This window comes from Cydia splendana, chromosome 6 (assembly GCF_910591565.1).
Source record: "Cydia splendana chromosome 6, ilCydSple1.2, whole genome shotgun sequence".
Classification (NCBI taxonomy): Eukaryota; Metazoa; Arthropoda; class Insecta; order Lepidoptera; family Tortricidae; genus Cydia; species Cydia splendana.
The window spans coordinates 7275087-7298453 of record NC_085965.1 but is presented as its reverse complement, the minus strand read 5'-3'; the positions used below and the strand labels follow the sequence as shown (position 1 = coordinate 7298453).

The following is a 23367-nucleotide window of genomic DNA, read 5'->3' as shown; positions in this document are numbered from 1 at the left end:
TTATTTCGTGCCGGTCAGAGCTAGCACACGATTTGCACCAGCTACTTGGCAAAGTGATTAATATAAATACGTACGATTATACTTGGATTGAATCGAGTATTTTTAGAGGCTATCCATATGGAGCACCCTAAACCGGCGAACGTGTATGAGGAATGTTATAGAATAGAAGGAAGCGAAAGAGGTATGTCAGGATCGTAGCAAGTGGAAATCCGTGGTCTCTGCCTACCCCTCCGGAAAATAGGCGTGATTATATGTATGTATGTATGTATCCATACGAGGCCAGAGATTTCAACTTTCTCATTTCCACCATGACAGCTGTCTCAAGATCGAAATCAAAAATGAAAAAAAAAACTTGGTGTTTTCAGGTGACGTGTTATTGGCAGCTGGTTTTATAGCGTACCTCGGTCCGTACACCGTGAGCTACAGGCGAGAAATCCTGGTCATTTGGAATAAACGCACCTTTGAACTAGGTGAGCTAATATATTCTGGGTACCTATTTACTTGTCTAGACCCTGAAAACTAAAATTTTGAAACTTAGACGCCTTGTATTTTTTTGTCGTTCCATATATTTTTAGTGTCCTATTTATAGTGATATTATGATATATAACTCATTTTCTATCAATTTGACTAGTTTTTGTTATAAAATTCCACATCCTTATTATTATGGCTGGCCGTTTTTTGCGTAATGGTACGGAACTCCGACTCGCACTTGTCCGGTTTTTTAAACTTAATTGAGCGCGTTTCGAATATGTCGTCGTCTTGCAGAGATCCCTTGTTCCGAAACATTTTCGCTAATAACAACGCTGGGTGAGCCCGTGGTGATTCGCGCGTGGAACATCGCGGGACTGCCTGTCGACTCCTTCTCCGTTGAGAACGGCATTATCGTGGAGAAGAGCCGGCGATGGCCATTGATGATCGACCCTCAAGGTATGATTACCCGAGATATAGTTTGATTAAGATGTAAATTTACAGCTAAAGTTGTATACTTGTGTCGATTGTCTAATCCTACCGACTGCGCCAAGTAATAGCTAACACAACTGGCTACTTTCCTATTAGTCAAATCAGCTCCTTTTTTAGAACTGTCAAAACGATTTGCTAATATGGAATTTATATGAAAACGAGTATATAGTGACGTCACGGTCAACTCACCTACTTTTTATATTTCAATCCGATTATTAAATAGAAATTGTGTTTAAAAATAACTGATGTCTATGTTTTTCTAATAATTATCTAGTACTTTATTTCGTGCATAGTGTGAAATAATTTATTTTAAGTAGAGAAAACATCCCACTCCTTTAACGATAGATGTCAGCATTTTTAAAATATTCAACTGTTTGTACCTACGCTACGTCTGTTTTGGTAATCAAGTTCAAGTTCAAATATACTTTATTCATGTAGGCCTAGCAACAAACACTTATGAATTGTACATAAATATTACATATATAATTATCAGAGAAATTTATTCATGTTAATATTATTCCATAATAATATTGGATTATTATACAGATAATGAGAAACTTGTATTCGCAGAGCAAGCGAACAAATGGATAAAGAACATGGAACGGGCGAACAACCTGAAAGTGATAAAACTGACCGACTCCAACTACGGCCGGGTGCTGGAGAACGCCATTCAAATGGGCATACCCGTCATCCTGGAGAACATTCGAGAACACGTGGACGCGGTGCTTGAGCCAATCCTGCTGAGGAATATCTTTAGGTATTATTATTATTTAGGTAGATATTTTTATGGTGTGAAGAAATTCAAAGGTGTATGTGAAGTCCCCAATCCGCATTAGGCAAGCGTGGGGTATAGCCCAAGCCCTCTGGCGCATGAGAGGAGGCCTGTGCCCAGCAGTGGGACGTATATAGGCTGAATATATTTAGGTATATGTATTATTATCACTATTTTAGTGGTCTCCTGGAATCTGATCTTCTCGCATCGACGAAACAGTCAATTACTCATTCTACTTAGCGTTTGTCTAAGAGAGAAGGTGTAGAATATACTGGTAACGTTACAATACGGGAGTTTAGTGACGAAATATTTGCAATTCGAACAAATGACAATAGGGTTCATTATTCTACTAGTCAAATCAGTTTCTTTTTTAGGGTTCCGTACCCAAAGGGTAAAACGGGACCCTATTACTAAGACTTCGCTGTCCGTCCGTCCGTCCGGCCGTCCGTCTGTCACCAGGCTGTATCTCACGAACCGTGATAGCTAGACAGTTGAATTTTTCACAGATGATGTATTTCTGTTGCCGCTATAACAACAAATACTAAAAACAGAATAAAATAAAGATTTAAATGGGGCTCCCATACAACAAACGTGATTTTTGACCAAAGTTAAGCAACGTCGGGAGTGGTCAGTACTTGGATGGGTGACCGTTTTTTTTTTGCTTTTTTTTTTTCGTTTTTTTTTTTGCATTATGGTACGGAACCCTTCGTGCGCGAGTCCGACTCGCACTTGCCCGGTTTTTAGAACTGTCAAAACGATTGCTAATATGGAATTTATATGAAAACTAATATAGTGACGTTACGGTCAACTCACCTACTTTTTAGTGTTCCGTACAAAACTTTTTCACAGAACACTTATGGGATCACTTCGGTCTTGCAAATCAGTTAATTTATACTTCTATCCGATTTATTAAATAGAAATTGTGTTTAAAAATAACTACTATCCATGTTTTTCTAATAATTATCTGGTGCTTTATTTCGTGCATGGTGTGAAATAATTTATTTTGAATACAGGAAACATTATTGTTATTATCACTCCTCAAGGTAGAATAAAATAGTTCAACGACCGACGACCACGTCTATTTTAATATTTTTTTTTGTCTTAATAGTAATAGGCTGATTTTCGTGTATCCAGGTCTGGCGGTATCGACTGCCTGAAGTTCGGAGACAACATCCTGGAATACAACTACGACTTCCGCTTCTACATCACCACGCGGCTCAGCAACCCCCACTATCTGCCTGAGATTGCTGTCAAAGTATGTGCTCTATTTTTAGGGTTCCGTACATTAAGGGTAAAAACGGGATCCTATTACTAAGACTCCACTGTCCGTCTGTCCGACTGTCTGTCACCAGGGTGTATCTGTGTATCTCATGAACCGTGAACAGTTGAAATTTTCACAGATGATGTATTTCTGTTGCCGCTATAACAACAAATAGTACGGAACCCTCGGTGGGCGACTCCGACTCGCACTTGTCCGGTTTTTTTATATCCTCAACCCCTGCTTTGATTATGGCGATTTAAATTCCGTTGTTAGCATTCATGTACTTCTTATGGGTGGTTGGGGTTTTATTTTAAGCCATTCAAATATTAGGGTAAACCACACCAGCCGGGCTAGCACATGATTGGGGCGACAGTATCTCGCCGCGAGACCTACCCTGACTACTACCCGTCCCTCTTTAATTAATACAGTTGGAAAAAGACGGGTAGTCTATCTCGCGGTGAGCTACTGTCGCCAGTGGCGGATTTGCAGTTTTTGCCGCCCTAGGCCCCAGGCCCTGTAGCCGCCGCTTTCTCCCATCATATTGACTACATTTTGAGTTATTTCTTGTTATCGTCAGCGAATTTTTTGTCACAATTTGCCGCCCTAGGCCCGGGCCTACTTGTCTTGGACCTGCACCTGCAGAAGCCGTTAGACGGTGATATAGATTAACGAAAAATCTCACAAAGCTGACAGTAGGCCAGCTGCTTGCCAATATATGGTCTCTTCTCTCTTCTGATGTGTAGAGGTGTAATCCGTCTTGCAAAGACAATAGAGTGTATAGAGACGGATTGTCAAAGTAACTTTACTGCCATCTTTCGACAGAACATAAAACTATTAGAACGCCATTTGACTTTGATCCTTATTATTTCACTGATACCTATGTGTTAACTTATTCAATATTAACATTAACGCCATCTACTCGACTATAGGCCAAAGGTATGGTGCAATCTTTTCGAGCAATGGCGCCATAACCTTCAGCCTACTCTCGAGTAGATGGCGTTAATATTAATATATAACAAGTTGACACATATCAGTGAAAGAATAATGATCAAAGTCAAATGGCGTTCTAACAGTTTTAATCTTCTGTCGAAAGATGGCAGTAAATGTACTGTAGCAACATAATTTACCATGACAGTAACTCGGTCTATTTCAAATTCTCTTTGCGTCTTGTTACGAAGGCTAAAACTAATGGTCCATCACATGACAGGTGACCTTACTGAACTTCATGATAACGCCACAAGGCTTGGAAGACCAGCTGTTAGGCATCGTGGTGGCCCAGGATCGGCCAGAGTTGGAGCTGAAGAAGAACCAGCTGATTGTGGAAGGTGCCAACAATAAGAGGACGCTTAAAGAGATTGAGGATAAGATCCTAGAGGTGACGGTTGACATTTACTAGATTTTTTTTTATTATTAGCCTTTGTGTGTCCTGCTACTGAATGGCCTACCGCCACCATCGAAATATCGTAAATCGTTAATCTGTTTCTGTATTGCTTTTGCATATTCGAGCGATTTTTCGATGTTCGCGGTACGATCTCTGTCTCCTTTTCTGAAGTGCCCCCGTGCTACAATACAGAAAAAAAGTGTAATCTAAGATCAACTCTTTAACCGAACCCAATTGTATACTTTATTATGTTTATCTATCTAATACCTTTAAACGAGCTTTATATATATATTTCGGCGATCTCGGAAACGGTTAGAGCCGATCCGAGATTCGATGAAATTTGCTATATATGGGGGTTTTTGGGGGCGATAAATCGATCTAGCTAGGTCTTATCTCTGGGAAAACGCGCATTTTTGGTTTTTATAATATGTTTTCCGAGCAACGCTCGGTCTCCCAGATATTGTTATTTACTAGTCTCCCAGATATTGTTATTTACTATTCATTTAGCATTTGCACATGGATTCAAGTAATAAAAAGGTATATAGGCTAAAGAGGACCACCACACGCCTCCTTCATATAAAATCTCTTTTCAGGTCTTGTCATCAGCCGGTAACATATTAGAAGACGAATCAGCCAATCAGATCCTGTCATCGTCCAAGGTTCTCTCCATAGAGATCAACGCGAAGCAGGCTGCGGCGGCCATCACCGAGCTAGAGATAGACGAAGCGAGACAAGGATACGTGCCCGTGTCGAAGCATAGCTCCGTGCTCTTCTTCTGCATTTCGGATTTGAGCAACATTGATCCTATGTATCAGTATTCGCTGGTTTGGTATGATCACTCAACTTATTTTGTAGTTGTTGTACTTTTACTATATTGGTTCCCATTGCTTTATTTCTTGATTCGAACCGGAACTTAAACGAACCTCTCCAGTCAAATGACTGCCTGTAATATAACTAGGCACTTATTTTCGTACCTGAAGTTATATTCAGGTTCATTTATAGTTCTCCCCTTTGGTTTCATCCGTTTTAAGTAGTGCATAAAATATTATTTTTTGTTTAATTTTAATTTGAGACACTACAGAAGTCACGCGGTAGAGAAACCTTACTCAAGCGATATATGTGATAGCAGCTTCGAAAATTAATATCGTATTGTTTAACATAATGCTTGACATTTTATTTCCATTCCCAGGTTTATAAACCTCTACAACCAAGCCATATTGCACTCTCCGCAGTGCGACGAGCTAGAGGAACGTCTGAGCAGCCTTAACGCTTACTTCACTAAGAGCATGTATGAAAACGTGTGCAGGAGTCTCTTTGAAAAGGACAAACTCATATTCTCTCTCGTTCTCACTCTTGGAATACTGAGGGCTAAGGTAAAACGGACTTTATCGGCAGCTGATAAGTCTCAATTTTTGATTGAGAGTGATATCAATCCCCTATCTGAAGTGTTGATGCTGCATACCGTTATACCGTCTTTCTATCATGATTATTACTGAATGTTAGGTTATCATTTTAGTGACGGCCAATAACTTGTCCAAACCAAGGAGAAAATACCTTATTTGGATTAATTGTTTAGATACAAAGCGATCAGCACAGTACTAGAGTTCTTCTTATTGTTTTGTTGTTTATTCATACAACACACAAGCTTACAGTTTACATAATTACATACCAAAAACATTTACATATGTTACACAATAAGATAAAAGAGTATTTACCGTAGGTATACACAAAAAGTTAAATATTACAAACTAGGTATACAATCACTTTATAGAGCCGTGGAAAACCAGCCAGTGACAATCGCTATCGCTACGACATCGAAACGCTTTGTGTCTCTCTATCACTCTTCCAAATTAGTGCCGTAGTGCGACAGTGACAGTTGCGTTTCGATCGCTACGGAGCGTAAGCGATTGGCATGTTGGCTACGCGGCCTGGTGAGTCATAAAAAACATCGATATCAGGGGCCTATTGCATAACAAACTACAACTAATAATACAAGCGGAACTCCTTATTTAATAAGTGAAATTAGAAAAGGAGTTCCGGTTGTAATATTAGTTGTAGTTTGTTATGCAATAGGCCCCAGGTCGTTTGACTGACAATTCGTTTAGGAGTGAGAGTGCCCGATTGGTGGGAGCATTACTGGCCTGACGCGTACCTTACGCACTCCGGCGTCGCGGCGGCAGAGCCTTCTTATATTGCAACCTTCAAACCCATCAGAGTTTCGGAAGTATAAAACTATTTTGTCACTCATAAATTATGAAATCTGTTTGTCAGGGTGAATTGGATGAGGAGATGTTAGCGTTCCTGCTGACCGGCGGCGTGGCGTTGGACAATCCTTACGAGAACCCCGCGCCGGCCTGGCTCTCCGACAAAAGTTGGTCCGAGATCGTACGCTCCAGCAATCTGGCAGGGTGAGGCTAAGAGCGTTTTCACATTGTCGGTTCCGATATCGGATGTCGGAAGGAAGTAAAATGTAAGATATATGTGTTTCTCTGTATTTATATATGCATTTAATAAATAATTATTACTAAAAACGGTAAATAAAGCAAAAAAAGGCCGATTTAATGCCAATGTCACTCTACTGCAGCTATTTTTGTTATAGGCGCCTTCCGACATCCGATATCGGAAAGGCGCTACCGATAAATTCAGCCATGTCGGAGCCCCCGTCCGCTGTCGGACCGATAATAGCGTGACCGCTAAAGATGGCGCCCGCCGCCCGGGCGCGCCCCCGCGGGCCTGACTACGGGGATGTAGAATCCTACATCCGATATCCGATCGGACAATGTGAAAACGCTCTAAGATGAGCTTTAATTGTGAAAAGTTTTGACATGTTTGCCAACGTATTAAGAGTGATGAAGACGCTGATATCTATTAGAATGAGATAGGTATGTTACTATTTCGTTAAATATAAAGTATAATTCGTCTTTACTAAAGTATTTGAACAAATTAAATTATTTCAGAAAAATATTTTAATTTGTTTTTATCAAGTAGAAACACTACTATATAACACTGCATATATACTATACTACTATATATTTATTTCAGTTTATAATTCGTCTTTGGCGGTTGTTGTGACAATCTCTGTAATAAAATGATTTCAGACTCAGAGGATTCAAGGAGAACTTCTTGAAGAATGTGAAGGGTTGGAAAGATTTCTACGACCTGGCTGCCCCGCATGAAGTCGAGTTCCCGCCGCCCTATCAGAATGTCAAGGGCATACCAAAACTAATTATTCTCAGGTAATGTAGCAAAAAAGAAATAGGTACTATAAAAAATTAAAACGTCTGCATGCATAGTACTGTTGCCGGAAAATTATAGTAGCTGAACTCCATCCATTCATACTTTTTTACTCGACTAGGTACGTCAAGTTTTATGATTTTAGAAGTTTTAAATGCTTATTCAATATTTTCCACTGTATTGAGCCTATTTTGATGAAGTTTTAATCGGTTCTTTTTTAAACATTTTAATCGACTTCCAAAAAGAAGGCGATTCAGCAATATCCCGTACTAAATGCTCATAAAGAGGGGAGTCAAATGCACGTTACCGCACGGCCCTTTAAAACCTTTTTGTTGCAATCAGATGCATTCGGCCCGACAAGCTCATCCCCCTCGTCCAGCAATACGTGGTGGACGAGATGGGCCGCACCTACATCGAGCCCCCGCCCTTCGACTTGGAGAAGTCCTACAATGACAGCAACTGCTGCTCGCCCCTGATCTTCATCTTGTCTGCCGGCTCTGATCCGATGTCGGGGCTGGTCAAGTTCTCCATGGAGAAGAAAGTCGTCAGCTTTGAGACGATCTCGTTGGGACAAGGACAGGTAAATTGAAATTGTTCTTTTTTAATCTATGCCAACGCTACTTTTATTTTCAAATCAAGTAATTAGGAAATGAGTTATATGTAGTGAGTTATGTGTTATGTGTAGCATTATAGGTAACAACCATTAATTTTCAGAATCAAAAATAACACGTCAACTTGGTTAACTTAGCACATCATACTTATTGGTATCCTTACTTATTAATTAGGTATACCTGCTGATATGCCATAGAAGTTTCCAAAACTCTGAAATTTGCACACTTCGAAATCGAAAGTTTCCCTTGATTCCTGTGAAATTTGCTAAAATATCCTAGAACTTTTCCAACTTTTTGGAATATATCCGCAACTTACAAGTACATCTATACTTAGGTCTTGACATCTGGAGACATGCCAAATTCCATCGGTGTGCAGTTGAAAGATGAACTTTACTAAAGATAACTTCTTCCCACCAGGGTCCCATAGCCGCGAACATGATAGCAGAAGCCATCAAGACTGGCGGCTGGGTGGTGCTGCAGAACTGTCACGTGATGGACTCCTGGATGGGAGAGCTGGAACGCGTATGCGCGGAGGTGATCACGCCCCAAGCCACGCATCACAACTTCCGGTGCTGGCTGACCTCCTACCCTAGCCGCGCGTTTCCGGTCACGGTTCTGCAGAACGGTTGGTATCTAAATCTAACTACGTTTAATACCTACCTATATGTATTTATTGCTTCAAGATTGTGTAGGCCAGCGGTTCTCAATCTTTTTTTTTGACGGAACCCTTTTGGAAAGCGAAATACTTGATGGAACCCTACAATAAAACAATAGTTTTTAGAAGTGTGTTTTTTGCATAGTAAAATTTTTCGAGGCGACTAAAGCATAGTGATCTAAATTCTTGCGGAACCCTAGGGTTCCGCGGAACACACTTAGAGAATGGCTGGTGTAGGCTATTGTAAGTTAAAAATTACTTCACAGGAAAACCTATAAGAAATCAACGGTCAAGCGTGATTCGGATTTAAGGAAAAAAACATTTTTTTCCGTGAGTCCGACTCACACTTAGCCGGTTTTTTTTCTTCTGAATGAACAGTGGACCTTTTTTACATCAAATATTTGTAGGCGTAAAGATGACCAATGAAGCCCCAAAAGGCCTGAAGAACAACATCTACCGATCGTACATATCGGACCCGATCTGCGACCCAGAGTTCTACATCTCCTGCCCGCGCACCGAGGAATGGCGGCGCCTGTTGTTCGCGCTGTGCTTCTTCCACGCGTTGGTGCAGGAGAGACGCGCGTTCGGACCGCTCGGCTGGAACATACAGTACGAGTTCAATGAGAGCGACCTGAGGATCTGCGTTATGCAGCTGCAGGTTAGGTCGACATTTAGGTTGATTTTTGACGTAAACGTGCAATCCCGTTGTCTAGCAATGAACGCCTTTCGGTTACGACGGTGATCGAATTTCAGAGTGTGCAAGCATAATATCCAAACGCTGCAGCGGCGGTAGAGTCTTTGCGGAAAGAGAAGAGTCGTGTCTTTCCGAACAGACTCTAGCACGGTCGCATTTTTATCGCTTGTCACCATGCCTTTCACGTTCTAACAAGTATGTAAGTGCGAAAGTGACGGGCATAGTGACAGGCGATAAAAATAGAACCATGCTGAGCCCGCAGGTATGTAATTGCCTTTAGTTTTTTCCTTTAAAAATAATTAATATACCGCCGATATTTTGAGATAGTTGGACACCAGACCTATTGCTTCAAACCTCAATCTTTCAGGAAGCAAATTTTATGTACTTTCTAGATGTTCCTCACTGAATACACGGAGACTCCGTTCGACGCGTTGAACTACCTCGCTGGGGAGTGCAACTACGGCGGCCGGGTCACCGACGACAAGGACCGCAGGCTCATACTGTCGTTGCTCTCTCTGTTCTATAACGAAGAGGTTACTGAGGTTCCCGAGTGAGTAACCCGTCACTACACCTTATAAAACAAAGTCCCCCGCAGCGTCTGTCTGTTTGTATGTTCACGATAAACTCAAAAACTACTCAACGAATTTTCATGCGGGTTTAGGTAAAGGGCCCCTGTTTCGGCAGGTTAAGGCTCTTGAGAGTGAGTTGAGAGTTTGTATATTTTTTTTTAATATTACTAAGCATATAATTACCTTGAAAGCTTTTGAATAAGTTATATTAGTTCTTTGTTGATAATTTAATGTATAAACTGTAGGGTTTTAGTTGAAACTTTTTTTTATATGAATTTTGTCGTGAACCTCTTATTTGGCTCCCATTTCGTGATACAAATTTAGGTCAGCTCCTAAGTTCGTGAATTCGTGTCCCCTGTTTCGGCATAAAGTTTTCTTAGAGTAATTGGTGATAATTTGCTGATAATCATTTATATTTAACGGTCTTACATACTTACGAATAATTGTATGGTCAAATTAAAAATAATATTAAAAAAAAATTTTTTGAGAGCTAGCTTAAAGTTTTTTGTACTCGTCGTCTTTAATGGTTGAATTAAGACTTTGTAAACCATATGGGTACTTTAATACGTGATTAAGAGCCAAACTATTTAAATAATTAAATAAAAATTAAAATTAACATAAATTAGAAAATAAAAATTAAGGTCACTGTGGCGAAGTCCGGCATACTTTTTTTTTTTTACTTTGGAGTGATCTAGTTCCGTTAATTATTCACCGATGTTACTGCTTGTAATCGCATACGATGAAGAATTTAATAATTAATAGTTTAGCCTTAGTGACAGATCATTTCAAGCACAAATTAAGCAAAAACAATGGCATTTTTTTAAATTCGGCGAGTAGACGGACTTCCCGTGCAGTTTAAGGGAAGTCCGTCTAGTTATGATATCAGCCAATCTATGGGTGTGTATATGTTCGTAGTCAAATTCCTATAAAGAACGGATCAAGACAATTAAAAGTGTATTTTAAACTTGTTAATATACGGTTCAGATTCGAAATAAACACCATTTTTCTAAAACAAAGGCAAGTCCGGCCTGCTACCAAATATACTACCAAAATGGGGTGGTAAACCTTTTTTGGCAAATAATTAAACATAATTATTTTTTTGATTTCCGAAATAAAAGTTCAATAGTAATTTTAAAATGAATTTTAATCGTTTCTTTTAATTTACTGAGATCAAAATTTAATTAAGTAACATCATGCGCAAAGTCAGGAGAATTTTTTGATACCTTATCAAATCGTTATAATATTAAAGTCGCACAGACAGTTGGTAATCTCTGATTTAACGAAAGTCCGGCATATGACGGACTTGCCTTGAACATAATAGACGGACTTTCCAACTTAGTCAAATTTTAATATGATAAATTGTGGAACGTATAATTACAAAACTAAGCTAATTTCTGATATTTTAAAAATAGAATAAAGACAACTGGTTCTTATGCTACCTACATAGTTACTTTTTGGTGCTCAATCTTTTCAAAAACTATTTTTTTTTTTTAAATTTCGAATGGCTGTCGCACTATGACTTCGAGTTCAAAACACGAAATGACTTGTTGAGGCGGATTGCTCTGAAGTTGGTTGTCACAGCGCCATCTGTTTTACAGTGACGGAACTAGCGCGAAGAACTGGTTAATCGACTGGACTCCAAAGTCGCATACGCCTTCAAATTCAAAAGTTATAACGTGTTGACGGACTTGCCTTGTAGACGGACTTACCCACAGTGACCTTATTTACAAAAAATAATTTACTATCGTATACGTTAAATATAAACATACACAAAAATAAATCAAATAAATTGAATAATAAATAAAATTGTGCTAGTAGTTAATATGAGAATATACGTGGAATATACCTTAAAATTTTTAACTCGGGTCACATTCAAACTCGTTTTATGAGAATTCTAGTGAAAAAAACATATACCGAATTTCGCTCATACGAAACTTCATGAAATAAATTGTTTACTAATTTTTTTTTTATTATCTTCGTTGTTATATTTAAAAACAAGCACTCAAAATGTATCTAGAAAATCCTTGATTCGTTAGTGGCACGAAATAGGAGACACACGAAAAATAAAATGACCGCTATTTCGTGAGTCGATTTATTGCAATTTTAAGTTATTTCTATGCATATATTCAATCTTTTTTCTTATCAAATCAATTACTAAGGAACCCACAGAAACACTCCCAAAAACTTTTATTCGAATGGGTTTAGCTTTTCCTTCCTATAAGCTTAACAAGTGAGAGCGCGCACCTTACGCCTAAAAAAAGTGCACGCATACAACACAGCTGTAGGGCTACCGCCAATACCGAAAATCGTCAATTGCGGGCATTTTTCTCTGTCACTCTAATTACGCCTTCATTGGAGTAAAAGAGTAAGATCCCCGCAATTTGCGAATTTCGGTTTTCGCGGTAGCCCCTCTGTTCGCGGCCCTCTGACAGTTTCGACCGTCGTATTACTCTCAGTTTAATTACTAAAATATTGGTTATTACTTTATTGAAGAGATTAAATAATACAGATTTTTTTCATATGTATAATTAGAATAAAAAATAATTGAATTCCTTATTATTTGCGCCAGAAACAAAACTAACGAAATAACGTACTAACACGAAAAAGTATTTAAATAACAAGACTTAAAAACTATTGTTACCTACTTTGACTAGATGTGTTATCTTCGTAGTTCCTTTTTTTTTGTTTTATGCTTTGGATGTACATACAAGTAAATTTCCACTAACCCGTATAAATGACAATGTGGTTCAGTGAAGGGGACGGACTGAAAATCAGCGCTGCGCAGGCAATTTCTAATGAAATGACTGACGCGGCGTATGCTGAGCCCGTTCCTTTTGCCGCACAAATTCTTTGGTAAATCTTTTATATTATGTAACCAGTGTGCTTTTTGTGTTGCAATAAATGGTTTCTTATTCTTATTCTTATTCTTATTCACGAACTTGGGGCCGTTTACCTTTCACCTATCAACAGAGTGATTCTTGGGGAAGGTTTAAGTGTATCAACTGTTATCCCGTGCGAAGCCGGGGCGGGTCGCTAGTTACATATAGGACAGAGTACGAAGTTATATCATAGCTTCGTAGCTCCTCTCAGAGAGTAAAAAAATATAAAGGAATGAAGTAAAGGTGAAAAAATATTTTTACGAAAATAACAGCTGCAGCTTAGGGGCTATTCATAAATTATGTCATTTCAAATTAGGGGGAGGGGGGTCTGGACACCAGATGATGGTAGCATGACGTAGGAGGAAACGGGATCATTCGAAGCATGATTTTTGGATGATTTTAGGGGGGGGGGGGGGGTCAAAAATCGATGATTTTTGATTTCAATATCTGTGGGTACTTGTGTCTTGTGGTACGTAATCTTCTTATTGCTGTCTAAAGGTAAATACTCGTACCTATGGCCTTACCTACATGTGAAAAGTGATCAAATATATAAGGACCGATTGCCTCACCTATACATGTGAAAAGTCATCAAATATTGCTCAATAAAGCTGTGATAGCCACCTGACAAGCCCACAATTCTGCTTTATCGTCAATAAACCTAATCGTTAAGTGTTTATTATATTTTTATTTATTATTTAAATAAAAAAAAAATCAATAAAAAAATAATATTTGCGCAGATACTCATTCTCTCCGAGCGGCAACTACCGCATGCCGCCGTCGATGGACTACAACTCTGTTCTGGAGCACATCCGCGCTCTACCCATGATCGCCAAGCCCGAAGTGTTTGGTCTTCATGACAATGCGGACATCACTAAGGACAACAAGGAAACTGGTGCTGTAAGTTCTTTCTACTTACCTATTGCATAAAATTATCCACTTAGGGTCGGTTGCACCAAACTGTTCGTATCGTTAAAGAGTTCGCAAAATTTTTATGTACGGAAAGTTTCATAGTAAAGCGCCGGGGCGCGCAGGCTGACGTTGATCAGTCTGTCAAATGTGGTTGGTGCAACTGGCCCTTACAATTGCAACACTGTTATTTGGAGCATACCTATACGCGCTCTACGTTCCACCCATGGTCACCAAGCCCAAACCAAAGTAACGACACGACTACGCGAACATCACTGATAAAGATAATAAAAAAGATAAAAAGATAAAAAATAGTTTATTCAAGTAGGCATATTACAATGCGCTTATGAACGTCAAATAAACCTTTACCGGCTCCAACCGTACACCTCTGCCCCGAGAAGATTTAAATCCCCCCTCAATAAGGACAATAAAGATAATGGTGCTGTAAATGCTCGCTTTTTACCTACCCATGTAATAAATGTCAATCCCGAAGTAGCTATTCAGCTAACAAAGTGTCATATTAGGCAAGGGTTTTTAAGCGTAATGTAGAATCTAGAACTGCTTCAAATTTCCATATTCCCTTTTTATATTTTTTTTATTTAACCTTTATTGCACAAAAGAAATCCTTACAGTACAAAGGCGGACTTAATGCGAACGCACACGCCCAGTAGAGAACTCTACCAGTCAACCTTTAGGCAAAACAGAGAGGTTGTAGGACATATACATACCGTAGGTACATACCTAAATATAATAGTACATTTCAATGCAAGTGTGGAAAGTATGTTATTATTTACGAGTCCGAGATGTCTTTTATGAGCCGTAGGCGAATAAAAGACACAGGACAAGTATATAATACCACTTTCACACGTACATTGAACGACGTTTTTTAATACATTTGCGAAAAAATCACAATAAAACAAATATTGGTAACATTATGAGTATTACACTCACATTTTTACGAATTTTCCCTTGAACTTGAATGATGTTGTATATTATTAATATGTCTTTCCCATCACGGAACAATGGTGTTCCGGACCTTTGGGAGGCGTGCGCGGAGCCGAAGCCAACACGTAGAGGCCCTTTTGACACTTTAATGAAATGTAAGGGGTACACCGAGCGGATGCTGCCCTTACCCGTGTCATGGGACGCACGCAGAGGCAGCACCCACCAGGGTGTAAGGGCTATTGAGAGTTAATGGAATCTAAAATGAACTAGGTTATTGGGTGAAAGCGATGGACTAAATACTGAGCTATGGGGTAAAAAACCGGACGCCTGCCTAATAAAACGGTATGCAATTTTATTTCCGGCAGACGGTGACTCGCCCTCACAAGATGGGCCCCCATAAAAAGCGACATCTAGGATGGCTCAAGGGCAACACCGGTGTGAGCGGCTCAGGGGTGTCGAGAGGTGTGCGCCGCTTTCTACCCAGTGGCTGTTAACAGCCACTGTGCCAACTCGCGTCTTATGCATATTTCACTTCCACCCCTGGAGCTTATAGCTCTAACGACTCCACTCTGGCCGGCCGGCTAAGGCAAGCCAGAGGCAGAGAATCCTGTCCCACCCACCCTCCTATGCGGGTAACAGAATTCCCCAGGAGCACTCGGGTACGTGAGGTCGCTAATCCCCGAAGGTAATTGAAGCTACCAATGTTCAGCGGTGAGGTGGATAGTGCTGGTTCCGTTGAGGCGAAGATAAGTAAAGCCGTCTTGTATAGTCACAATAATTGTATTCAATATAAAAGCACAACTTACATATTTAGGTAGTAGTATTGATGTGAAGTATAAATTAGCGATATAATAATTCCTTCCCTTATTAATATTATTATTATCTATTATTCAGCACTATAAACTACGTTCAGCGTTGATTTACATTGCCTAAATTAATCACAATAACTCATTTACATTGACATTGACAAAAACACTCTTACAGTTGCAATTTAAGATAATTATTTTGATACAACTAAATTTCAAGTGAAAATGGCGGGCGCCGGTTTTACTTTTTAATTTTTTCTGTTAACGACAAACGCCAACGTGGCAATGATATAGTTTCATTCAGCCAAATAATAAAAAAGATTTTTAGTGAAATATCGTATTTTATAACGTTTTATTTATATAATAACAAATAAGTAAATATTTACTTTATATCGTGTAACAATACTTTTTGTACGTAATAAATGTGCAATGGCAAAATAAAAATATATAAAGTTTTTGAATATCTAAACTCTTTGGTGTGGACGTATCGAATACGGTCAGAATTAAATTAAAAAAAGCTGGAAAAGTAAAAAGCACTAGTTCGCAAAAAACAACTTTGCGAACGCTAAACAGCTACGTAAAGTAGCACTTTATGAGCAACTGTATTAAAAATATACATTAACACCATTTTTTTTCTTTTAGTTACTCTTCGGCACTCTGCTGACCCAGACGTCCATAATCGCGGGCGGAGGGGGCGAGGGCGGCGGCGAGGGCGGGGGCGTGGTGGAGCTCACCCGGGACATGATGGGGCGCATGCCCAAGCTCTACAACATCGACGACGTCAGCGCCAAGTATCCGGTGCAGTATTACAACAGCATGAACACGGTGCTCAAGCAGGTGGGTTTTGGATGATGATACCTACCTAAAGATATTCTCACTTGAAACTAGAGTAAGGAGTTTACGATGCAGAGAGAAATAGCGTTCAACGTCGTATCAAAAATGTTATCTCTCTATTTCTCTCTAGATTTTGATTCAAAATCTAAAAGCTAACTATGAGCGAGGGCGATAATCAGACAAACTCTTTACAACATGGCTTTCTTTTTATAATGCACGAAGTTAAAGAACTGTTTATAAAACGAATGATCAACAATAGACGTAGTACATTATGTAATACTGGTAAAATAATGTTGGACTTGCCGATACTCGCTTTAGGCCACTAGCTCACCGGGTGGTGAGAAGGTGGGACCTATTTAATAGTTCCTGATTTTCGCTTCGCTTCCCGAATTTTCGTGAAATAGGTACTGCATAATGTCCCATTCTCTCCCCTCCTCCATGTGTGTAAAAGGCCATACACCGCAACGTAAAAAAAGGAAATACCTAACTCTTTATAACCTGACTAATGTTATATTCTGTAAATCCGTTCATCAGGAGCTGATCCGCTACAATCGTCTAATATCTGTGGTGTCACGGACGCTCTACGGCGTCCACATGGCCGCCCAGGGCCTGGCCATCATGAGCGCGGAACTGGAGGAGTGCAACAACGCCTTCGTCAAGGGCATCGTTCCCGCCGCTTGGATGTCTAAGAGCTATCCTTCGATGAAGCCCCTGGGGTCTTATGTAGCCGACTTGTTGAGCAGGTTTGCTAAGTTGTGACATGAGCGTTTTTTTTTTCAGTTTTATATATTGTGACCTTTTTTGCCACTTTTGTGTTATTTCTACTCGTAATCACGAGCTCTTTCGATCCCAATGGGATAAAAAAATATCCCAGAGTTTTTTTCCTATTGTGTTACCATTTCCCCATATACTTTTTATGGCGGTAACAAAAAGGAAAGTTTGAAAAATGTATGGAAATTTTAGGACACTTTTTTTCTCCTATAAGGATGAAAAGGGCTCGCGATCCTGACTAGAAATAACACAAAGGTGGCAAAAAAGGTCAATATATATAAAAATAGCAAAAAATAAAAGAACCTAACTGATTGAAAAAAACCTTAAAATTGTAAATTAAAGTTCAACTTGTCTGTGACGTATATGACAGGGCGTACGAAGGGTTAATAAGGATATATTATGCCTTATATGTTCATATGCCCTAGAAATTACTACCTAAAAAGATACCTCCATATCAACAATTCAACACCCTTCGTGTAGGTACGACGGTTATTCCCTTCCCGCCGCATTGATGTTTTTTTTTAATGATATAGAAGGCAAACAAGAAGACGCCTGGTGGTAAGGGATTACCGTCGCCCGTAGACAACTACCAGAGGGGTTGTAAGTGCGTTGCTGGCATTTAAGATGGGAGTACGCTCTTTTATATAGGCACGAATAGACACGGTGTTCAAGGTTTGTTAGCAGTGGTTTTAGGATAACTATAATGGAAGTGATTCGCAGGGTCTGGCCAATGTGAGCGGGATTGTTGTCGTAAGTTGCGTGTGTCGAAATGGGGTTGGCAACTGTCAAAGGTTTGCATAGATGGCGCCATCATAGCTTGCCCCTTTTTATATGAGATTTGGCTTAAAGGGCTGGCATCCAGGGCATAAAATTACATTAAAAAACAAAAAAATTACACAATTCTAGGGATTGACAGGGCAAGCTATGCTGGCGCCATCTGCTAAATACTTCGACCGGCCAACCCCATTATTGCGTCAACCATTAACAGAAAAACCCTGGTAACGTCATAAACATCATCATTATACAGCCGAAAAACATCCACTGCTGAATATAGGTTAACCGAGGTTAACAAGGGCCTCCACATTTTTTTTTCTGCTGCGTCATCTGGATCGCGGTTGTAATTCACTCATCAGTCGAACCACTTAAACGAGAAATCCATTACTTGACGCTAGATGTCGACTACGACTCGTGTTTTGGTAAGAAAACTGATGTACAAGTTACCAACTAAAGGCCCCAGTACACAATGGGCCATCGCCGGCCACTCCAAGGGACGCATTTATGCGTTAGAGGGAGCAAGTGATATTGCTATCTCATTCTACCGCATGGCTGCGTCCCGTGGAGTGGCCGGCGATGGCCCATTGTGTACTGGGGCCTTTACCACTCTTTCCTTACTTAAGGCGTATCCAGACTAGTCAATTTTTCGCCAATCTGATTAAATTGCCCGATCAGGACGTGCGGACGCAAACGCCAATTTGGCTCGCCAAATTCAACCGCCGATAATGACCGATATTACCGATAAAATGAGGTGCGGACGCAAGAATACCAATTTGTGACGCCAGTATTTTCGTCCTGTGGCATTTTTTTAAATTTAGAAGGCTTTAATACCACCATAAATCTAAAGTTGGTGATTAAATTGGAGTTTGACGTTAATTTAATTTGATCAGAAATGTCTGGATACCGCTTTATATTTCTCTATGGTCGAACGTAGAGTTGCCAGATTTAAGTAGGTAAATGGCAGTGGGCAAACGAAGGCCGCTGAACCGCATACGAGTAGGCTTGTGCCTGCTCGGTCACTACAGAGAGCGCTCCGCTCTCGGTCAATCGGTCAAACGAACTAGTTCGGTCTTTTAGTTCCTTTAGTTCAGTTCGGTCGTTGAGAGCCGGGAATGAATAGGAGTCGATTTTTCATTGGTTTCTTTCCAATCTTTGGTAACTGAATACAATTCAACTTGTACGATACGATGTGTCGGTATTAAACATTAAAACACCTTAACATAATTTAAAAATGTGAAATATGTCGAAATATATTCGATTTTCCTTCATATTTTACGGGCTTAGGAGTGTCACGTCGTTCTTTCATCTCGTTCACACTCGTGCCAGCGACATTGACAACCGTTTCGTTCCGTCTATTTTACGTTTCACTCAGTCAAGCGCTCTCGAATCCCACTGAACTAAAGGACCTAAAGACCGATTAAGAGCGCGCAAAAAGATTTAGTTCCTTTCGGTCCTTGATGGGATTTCATTCTTAATAGTTCTTAGTTCAGGACCGACTCAAGCCTACATACGAGTATTGCAATTTAAACGGGACCATTTAGAGGGGTAGAAAAATAAAAAAATAATTAACAAATAAATTCAGTTTACTATCACAATACTAAAGCTAACATTTAAATACAATGTTTGTACTCAGTCTGTTGTTGTACTGATGCGAATGTATTGCACATGTAATTATTATAATATTTATAATATGACACGAAAACTTCATTTCAAAGGGGCCCACTGATTAACAGTCCGCCGGCAGGGGTGCGAAACTCCTGAGATCAGCCAAACTCGGCTCCGCTCGGCTCAGCATTGCTCCGAGCAATTATTAGGGTTGGCACCACTTGACTTCCTTTTGCGTGCACGACCACAGATAAGATAATCACTTGAATTTTGACAACCCTAAATAGTCGAAAGGGATAGTGCCATATATTAGAAAAGGATAACAAGATTCGACCCTGAACCGCTGTCAAACTTCGGTTTTGTAGGAAGTTTCCTTTCTGTACGATAGTACTATTATTTATTCTGTGCCGCCGGACGGTATCGGCTTGTCAGTTAGAACAAAATTTTGACAGTTCCGAACAACTGACAGGCCGATACCGTCCGGCGGACTGTTAATCAGTGGGCCCCTTAAGTAACATAGAGCCATAGTCAAAGAAAGCACCCACAACGATTTTTTTTGTAATGCCTAAACGTTTTAACCAGCAGTGTTACAATAGGATAGGTACCTACGTTTTTATCTATTTCCCCTTTTCATGACTTTTTGCTTTATTAACTTAATTTTGATATACATTTATTATCATTAAGTATTACATTAACTATAGATGGTCAAGCAAATCTTGTCAGTAGAAAAACGCGCGAAATTCAAATTTTCTATGAGAGGATATCCCTTCGCGCCTACATTTTTCAAATTTGCCGCCTTTTTCTACTGACAAGATCTGCTTGACCAACTTTAGAAGTAATTTTTAAATTATCTTTGTGATGCACAGAAAAAATCGACCCTTATTATCTTTTCCAAAGCTTTCCCAGACTTGGTCTCTTTTTCACGAGCTAATTCATGAGAGCTAAATTTTTAAAATAGGAAGAGAGCGTCACTGCATTCCGAACCATCTATAAAACTAATTCTATAGCCTCCTCCACACTCGTGCGCGAATCGCGGCGCGAAGCCGCGAACGCGAGTGTGGAGTCGATTTTCGCAGACAGCGAAATCGAGTCCACACTCGCGTTCGCGGCTTCGCCCGCGATTCACGCGCATAGTCTGGAGGGGGCTTAACGCATTCACTGCCAGGGGGCGTGGCCTAGGAACAAACTTGTATGACGGTGGACGCACATGTGCCATTGTGCGTCGGGGGCAGTGAATGTGTTAACCACAACATGAATAGGATAATCAGGTCTACATATAACCGCGAAAATCGAAGTTCGCAAATTGCGGGCATTTTTCTCTGTCACTCTAATTACGCCTTCGTTGGAGTAAAAGAGAAAGATCCCCGCAATTTGCGAATTTCGTTTTTCGCGGTAGGCCCTCTGATCACTTTAAAACATACAACACTATATTGGTTGACATTATATTGATCGGAGTTACGTCTCTTTGAAGTAATCTAGCGTATTTTTTGTATATGGTGCATTACATTCCACCACAATCTCGCTTTCGTGGGCGAAGCAACTTTTGACCGACAATTTTGAGTATCTCTTGAGTCACTTAAAGTGTCTCTGGAGTTAAATTTTAACAAGCACAAACGTCTGCGAACGATGCTATTAAGCTTAGAATAAATAAAAAAATGTGGAAAAGTTACTGTTTTGGGTGGGTGGATGAGTAATTTTTCCACTTTAAAATTTTGTCTCTGGAGTTACCAAGAAGTCGGGCTTCTGGCATAGTTTCTGTTTATTAGGTTTAACAGTTGGGGCATTGAATGTTTTAACATATACCATAACTGAAACATAGAAAAGCCATTATTTAAAGGTCAAATTTCAAAAAGAAGTTTTAAAGTTGTGGACAAGTTTGTGTCGGTCAAAAAGTTGATTCGCCCTCTTAACAATAAAAATACTAGGAAGCATATATGTGGTCTTTATACATACATTCAGTATGGTTCATACGAAAGCAGTGATAGACCTAAAGAGCTATCGATTCAACACCCAACCCCATGTATGCTCAGCGATAATAATGGTTTCGGAGAATCCGTTCCTCTATCATTAGCCTTCGTTTGATCTGTACGTTCAATTCAAATCACACCCTTTAATATATAGCTTTGCTTGATAATTTGTGACATTATCAACCAAAAGGGTATATTGCCGGTTGTCAATAAGGCGGTATTTCCATATTACTTCAATTGGAAATCAACCTTATCAACAACCGACAATGTGGTACCTTTTAGTTGAAAACGTCACATTTAATTAACGGTGTATTGTAGAGCTTTATGCATTTTAATATATAGGTACGTACGTAACTGACAATACTGCCACACGCGTTAATATGTAATCAATCATTATTCTGGTTGAAAGCCCCAATGTATTATACCTAATATTAGTAACATGAGCGAAGATTTATAATTATTTCTAACTAAAAAACATTGTTCAGAAATCTTATTACATAATTGACACATAGAAAATACAGTAAACAGTCAACAGCTAACACCTACTTACATTGTGCAACCTTTAGCGCCACTAGCACCATCTCACTAACCCGGGGCTATCCGGTTAAACCGTTAACCCAGTGTCAAATAGGGAATATTACGCAAAACTCTGCGTAGAGGGCGTCACTAGCACAAGCACAGGGCCTACCGCGAAACACGAAAACCGAAAGTGCGGTTTCTGCCTCTCAATCGCTCTTGGCTATTTGATCAATAGGGAGGCAGATAACGAAATTTCGATTTACGCGTTTTGCAGTAGGCCACCTGTAACCTGTAACACCTGTAAACCGCCTTGATGCATCAATGTCATAGTGAAAACTTGTCAAAAAACTGTTTAAGGCCCAGTATGTGAGTCGCTTAACTTCAAACTCGGGTAAATCCATCTGTCAGATTATGCGATTTTGGTATTAAGTAAAGTTAATAGGGTAGATATTTGCTGAGAGGGTCGAATGGATTTACCCGAGTTTGAAGTTAAGCGACTCACATACTGGGCCTTAAACAGTTTTTTGACAAGTTTCACTATGACATTGATGCATCAAGGCGGTTTACAGGTGTTACAGGTTTAAGTTACTCTTATGTGCACTAGAGCTGCACTCTGGCGGCAGAACATTGCAGTAATACTCCCTATTGTACTGGTAACCATATATGGTAACTCCAGGTTTAACCGGTTAACCCCGGGTTAATGAATGGTGCAAGTGGCCCTTAGAGTTAAAATTTCAATCACAGTGGTCACAAATAGTCGCAATGTTCTCAAATTAAAGAGGTTGAAAAACACTGACGTAATCTAAGTCATAGGTAATACCTATGACTACTAGTAGTAGCCGTAGTAGGTACTAAATGTACTAATATAGTAAAACTCTCCCAAGCAGATTTTCAAAATCTGAAGGCATCTATAGTCGAGAAACGCGTCTCAAGCGGAAAAGCGTATTAACCGTAATAAAATGTATGACAGCACGTTGTAGGGACCAGTGTAAAATGGCGTGTTACGTGGGAATTCGTATAAACGGGTTTTACTGTATATAGCCATTTGGTGACGACACTGAAAGGCAATGCTAGGGCGTCGTTTCATTTCAAACCTACAAATAAGAAATGCCTATGTACCTACATTGTAAAATAAATAGAGGATAATTTTGAACCATGCAGAAATGTTAAGCAATTAATATTTTTTTATTGTTTCTGTTCCCTGCGCTTCCGTATTTATAATTG

The 23367-nt window shown here is 39.7% G+C and overlaps 1 protein-coding gene across 1 annotated transcript in view; it reads left to right on the top strand.

The window, feature by feature from the left end:
* The window catches only part of LOC134791327 (dynein axonemal heavy chain 3), a 114882-nt gene that overhangs the window by 85838 nt on the left and 5677 nt on the right, over positions 1 to 23367 (top strand). The window contains exons 53-68 of the mRNA XM_063762344.1: positions 366 to 470; positions 766 to 927; positions 1531 to 1717; positions 2867 to 2987; positions 4201 to 4368; positions 4968 to 5203; positions 5564 to 5747; positions 6646 to 6782; positions 7473 to 7610; positions 7951 to 8188; positions 8637 to 8844; positions 9282 to 9532; positions 9961 to 10118; positions 13754 to 13913; positions 16316 to 16510; positions 17042 to 17250. Of these exons, the coding sequence (XP_063618414.1) occupies positions 366 to 470; positions 766 to 927; positions 1531 to 1717; positions 2867 to 2987; positions 4201 to 4368; positions 4968 to 5203; positions 5564 to 5747; positions 6646 to 6782; positions 7473 to 7610; positions 7951 to 8188; positions 8637 to 8844; positions 9282 to 9532; positions 9961 to 10118; positions 13754 to 13913; positions 16316 to 16510; positions 17042 to 17250 (2857 nt within the window). The remainder of the gene's footprint in view (positions 1 to 365; positions 471 to 765; positions 928 to 1530; positions 1718 to 2866; positions 2988 to 4200; positions 4369 to 4967; positions 5204 to 5563; positions 5748 to 6645; positions 6783 to 7472; positions 7611 to 7950; positions 8189 to 8636; positions 8845 to 9281; positions 9533 to 9960; positions 10119 to 13753; positions 13914 to 16315; positions 16511 to 17041; positions 17251 to 23367) is intronic.